This window comes from Poromitra crassiceps, assembly GCF_964638095.1.
Source record: "Poromitra crassiceps genome assembly, chromosome: 6".
Classification (NCBI taxonomy): Eukaryota; Metazoa; Chordata; class Actinopteri; order Beryciformes; family Melamphaidae; genus Poromitra; species Poromitra crassiceps.
This window is the reverse complement of record NC_139627.1, coordinates 2,757,370-2,762,369: the sequence shown is the minus strand read 5'-3', so window position 1 is coordinate 2,762,369 and position 5,000 is coordinate 2,757,370. Positions and strand designations below refer to the sequence as shown.

General features: G+C 45.7%; 1 protein-coding gene across 1 annotated transcript in view; it reads left to right on the top strand.

The window, feature by feature from the left end:
• The window catches only part of celsr3 (cadherin, EGF LAG seven-pass G-type receptor 3), a gene marked incomplete at both ends in the record, with an annotated part of 74,279 nt that overhangs the window by 53,687 nt on the left and 15,592 nt on the right, over positions 1–5,000 (top strand). The window contains 1 exon segment of the mRNA XM_083639246.1: positions 1,018–1,240. Within this exon segment, the coding sequence (XP_083495372.1) occupies positions 1,018–1,240 (223 nt within the window).

Genomic DNA, 5,000 nt, shown 5'->3' with positions numbered 1-5,000 from the left:
GGGTTTTTGGCGATATGCTTCAAATAATGTCTGTGGGCAACGCAAGTTTAATCAAACGCGAACCAAGGTTCAGCGGGATAATCTTCACACATGAGGACCACTTTCATGAGTTTTGTAGCGTAAATGCGAGCCCTAGAAGTAAAATGCTCGAGCTAAGCTAATCCTGAACTACACACTGTCGCATAGGCTTCCACGTCACGTCAGCACTCAACCTGGACTGTTGTTGGATGTGTGCACTGATTACCTCGGGCTGAACGGGGCTGAACCAGGTGAGGGAAAGAGAATTTCCGTGTTCGCCCTTTGAAGTGGTGACGTTATTGACGTATATATCCCTATCGACTCAGCAGTGTAGTCTCATTTAGCCGTTTGCTAGCTAGCCGCCCGTTTAACGGCACATAAAAGCTTCAAAACTCATAAAAGTGGTCTTCATGTGTGAAGATGATGTTACTACCATCTGGTTCGCGTTTGATTAAGCCAGCGTTGCCCAGAGAGCTTATTAGAAGCATCGCGCCAAAAACCCATTCAAAACTCCCATAGGCGAAAACTGTATGGAACCAGGGGCGTTAGCATTGATGATTTCCGGACTCGTTACTGGACCTCTCTATTGAGCTTCACCCAATCAGTCGTCCTTTATTGAGCCCAGGTACGACCCAATCAGGGCCCCAGGTGTGACTGATCAGGTGAGGCCGAGCCGGTGGGGGAAAATGGTGAAAATGGTTGCTGCCTGCTTAGCCTTTGCATACAAATCACATGTCTTTACAATAAGTGAGGAAGCCAGTGAAAATCTCACAGCTGTCATTTTGATGCCGTATTGGTTGTGTTTCAAACCTACACTATAGAGGTCTTCCAGGTCTCCATTTTTAAGCGGTGCAACCCGCTTCTATGAGTGACTGTGTATGAGTTCACCTGAGATGTAGTCACTGTCTATAGCACAATATTGACGTAATAGCCCTTTAAATGTGAATGGATGTGCTTGAGTAGATTGAGGTGTTGAGTGTTCCTCTCTTGTCCCGTCAGGTGAGCGGTGTGAGTTGGACCGGCGTCAGGGCCGCTGCGTGCCGGGCGTGTGTCGTAACGGGGGCACGTGTCGCGAGCTGTCCGGAGGGGGCTTCCGCTGCGAGTGTCCAGCAGGGGGCTACGAGCGGCCCTACTGCACCGTCACTGCACGCTCCTTCCCCCCCAAGTCCTTCGTCATGTTCCGGGGCCTCCGCCAGAGGTTCCACCTCTCCATCTCGCTAACGTGAGTCAACGCCAACGCTTATTTCTCTGTTCTCTGTCTCTGTCCTTTCTCTTTTTGTTGTCTCTTCTCAGGGGGCGTGGACATTCAGATTTGACTGATTTCATTTACTGTTTTTTTTCCTGCTGTTCTATCTCGCTTTCCCTTCTATTTCCTTTTACAAACCACAAATCTCTTTTTTTCTTTCTTTCTTTCTTTCTTTCTTTCTTTCTTTCTTTCTTTCTTTCTTTCTTTCTTTCTTTCTTTCTTTCTTTCTTTCTTTCTTTCTCTCCTCACCCAGGCGCCTCTCTCAGGCACAGGATCCTCTTTGATTCTCCCTCTCATAGAGTCTCTCTGCTTTAATCTATTTATTTAATCTCCGTCTCTGTGCTCTCACTCCATCTCTCTCCTGTGAGGAGTCTGCTCTCTCCTCTCTCACTCCACGTCTCTCCTGTGAGGAGTCTGCTCTCTCCTCTCTCACTCCACGTCTCTCCTGTGAGGAGTCTGCTCTCTCCTCTCTCACTCCACTTTCATCCACCAATTTACTCATTTGAGTAACATCTCCTGTTCTCTCATCTCTCTCATCTCTCTCCCTATCTCTTCTTCTTCTTCTTCTTCTGCTTCTTCTTCTTCTTCTTCTTCTCCTCCTCCTCCTCCTCCTCCTCCTCCTCCTTCTTCTTCTTCTCCTCCTCCTCCTCCTCCTCCTCCTTCTTCTCCTCCTCCTCCTCCTCCTGCTCCTCCTCCCACATAAATGACCAGACAAAAGTATTGATTTCAAAGCAGTTTTTCCCTCTAGAATATTTCCCTGGCTTGACTGGTTTCAGTGCTAGAAGCAGGGTGTGCTGCCAGTGTGTTTCACTTCTCAGTGGGTGAACTGAAGTGAGGGAGGTGTTCAAGCTTGTGTCTAGAGAGGGTCTAGAGCCAGTTTCTCAACTGGTGGGTCGCAGGGCCGTTTTGAGTGGGATGTGTGCATGTGGAAAAAAAAGTTCTACTCATTGAGGACGCTGGCATCCACAGCCAAAATGACTGTCTTTCAGAGGCTGTAGCGGGCTCATTTTTAAAGCCAGAGTGAAGATACTGGTACAATTTTTGTGAAAGGGTCTAAATGACGCTACAAAGTCAGGCCAAATTTGTAAAATTGGGTCGCGACTTAATGACTAAGGAAAAATGTGGGTCGTTAGGCTAGAAGAACAGTTGAAAACCACTGGTCTAGAGCCATGCTGCATGTCAAGATGAGATTTTCTTTGATGCATTTTGATGCATTTTTCTCTTTAGTTTAGTGCATTGTCCAAACAAACTACAGGCGTGTTTGCTGCACACACTATAAAGGCACTATAAAGAGGAACAAACAGAGCATTATAAACTGATGAAAGATACTCAACCATTGGTTTGTTCCTCTTGCTGTAATTAAATATTTGGGGGAAATGCGCAAAAAGTGTCTACTGTATAGTCATCTTGGTGCGTGTGAGCATTGGGAGTAGCAAGAGCAGCGACCACTGACCGCCTCTTTGTTGTTGTGGACCATCTGTCTGTGTCGCTGTGTGCCGCTCGCTGGCCTCTTGACATGCGGAGTGAGTGCTCTTCTCGGTCACATCTGAAGTGCTCTTTGGGGGTGGTCTGGCAGGTTATGGGATGGTTGCCATGGGTGATGTGGTCTTATGATAGTTGCTAAGGCGACGACATGGCCCTGGGGTTGTTGCTAGGCTGATGGAGTGGCTGCTGTAAGACCACTGGTCATGGTATTGTCCAGTGTGATTCTATTAACTGGACATGTGTAAAGGCATGTAAATAAGTCAAGACCAGAAATGATTTAACAGCACAAGGGCAAAATGTAACTTTCACTGCTCATACAGAGGAAGAGGAAAGCCAAGCTAGCAGACAGAAAGTCCAGGGTGGAGAATTACACCCAAAAAGACAACAGTCATCATTGTAAACATTGTAATACAATGTTGAAATATCTCACGTCCACAAGCACAATGACAGCTAATGCAGGAAGTTTAGTTGGTTGATCAACTTGTTGGGTCGGCCTAAAGACAGGTGTCAAACCCTGCATTTTGTATTTTGTATGTCAAAAGTTTTTAATAATCGATTAATTGATCGTTAACCTGACCCATTAATCGATTAAGGAAATTGTTACAAATTTGCATCCCTACCGCAGACACAGCCAATCATGCCCGACCAAGCCGGAGGTAACAAGGGGGTGCGAACCTGCGACCCTCGTATTGGTAGGCAGGGAATCTACTGCATTTGTGGACAGGTTGGCCAAGATGGTGCTATTTTCTTTAGCTAGCTAAATGTAACTAGTAAACTGCCTTATCGCTATGATTATCGCAAGAGCTCTTCCATCTTTTGAGGTGCTGTACCGTGTTTACGCCCCTCTGCTCCACATTCATACACCTACACACTTTGTCACCTGGGAGCGTCCCGGTGCCAACATGTCTTCTCCCACTCGCTCCTCAGCAGAACCAACTGGAGCAGCTGGAGATAGTAGTGTCTGGCTCCAGTCCATCTTAACGTGTCGTTTCATATTCAGCCTTCAGATGTGATATTTCTTCAGAGGTCTTCCTGGCTCAGATGGGCCTCTGGAGGGTGACTATGACATGACAGTAAGCATGATGGGTCTGTGTAAAGACTGAACTTACAGTGTGTGGAGCAAACGTGTTTTTAGTTTTACAGCACCGCTGTCAGAAAGGAAGCCATTTCAAGGTACAAATGTGGGACTTCTCTAAAAATGATACAGTAGAAGTTCTTGATTTTGAGTTCATATGCCCCCTCTTTGGGGGGGGGGGGGGGGGGGGGGGGGGGGGGGGGGCCAAAAATGCCTCTATCCAGGAAAAACCCTGTTCTTAAACCAAGATAGCAGTTCTGCCAATGAGGTGACATACAGTAACTCTTCTTGTTTCCAATACAGTTTTACATCATTCAAAAATGATCTAACCCCACCGACAGATTTTTTCCCCACTCTCACAGTATTTTAAGAAAATTATGATTTTAGAACTCTAGATGTTTTGTTCAGATGGATATTTTTGGCCTTGTTTTTGACCCTCTCTTAGTATCTGCTCCCATATCCTACCCAGGATCAGGTGGTTATTATGGGATTGTTGCTGGGTAAAGTTACTTTTAGATGTGATCTTCTGGTGCGTTGAGTCAATATAGTGGCTGACTGTAAAAATTGACATCACCCCGGTTCCTCAGTCGTCTTTCCCTGACGTCAATGTTTTATTTAGCTCCGTGCGTGTTCAAGGGCGCGGGAAGCTGGGTGCGGTGGGTGCTGCAGTACCCCCTGGTGGCAAGAGATGTAAAAAAAAATATATATATATATATATATATATATATTTTTACAGTGCACCTGAACGCAACATGCAAAATACCCGCTGAATAAGTGTCCAAATGTTCATGTAATTCTGGCCAATACTCCACTTCTGTTATAACATTTCAGTCTGGAAGATATAATCTTTATGACTAAAAGGCTAAATGAATAGCTTAGAAAATGAGTAGCCCCGGGGGCCCATGGTACTATTAATTCGGCCCTGGATATATGGGAGGAATAGCAGGTAGGCTATCACTGTCCCTGATTCCTGAGGGTAAATTGAGTAATGCTGCAGAGAAGAGGAGAAGACACTGAATAATGACATCACAACAGTATAATCCTAATGTTAATTTAAAATTAAATATTCCTCTAAATATGGCTAAAAGTCCAAAAAGGGTGGGAGAGAGAATGAGGATTCCAACACAGCAGTGGGAGCAAGTGGTGACATGGAGGTGAGTGAGAAAAGGTGACTGA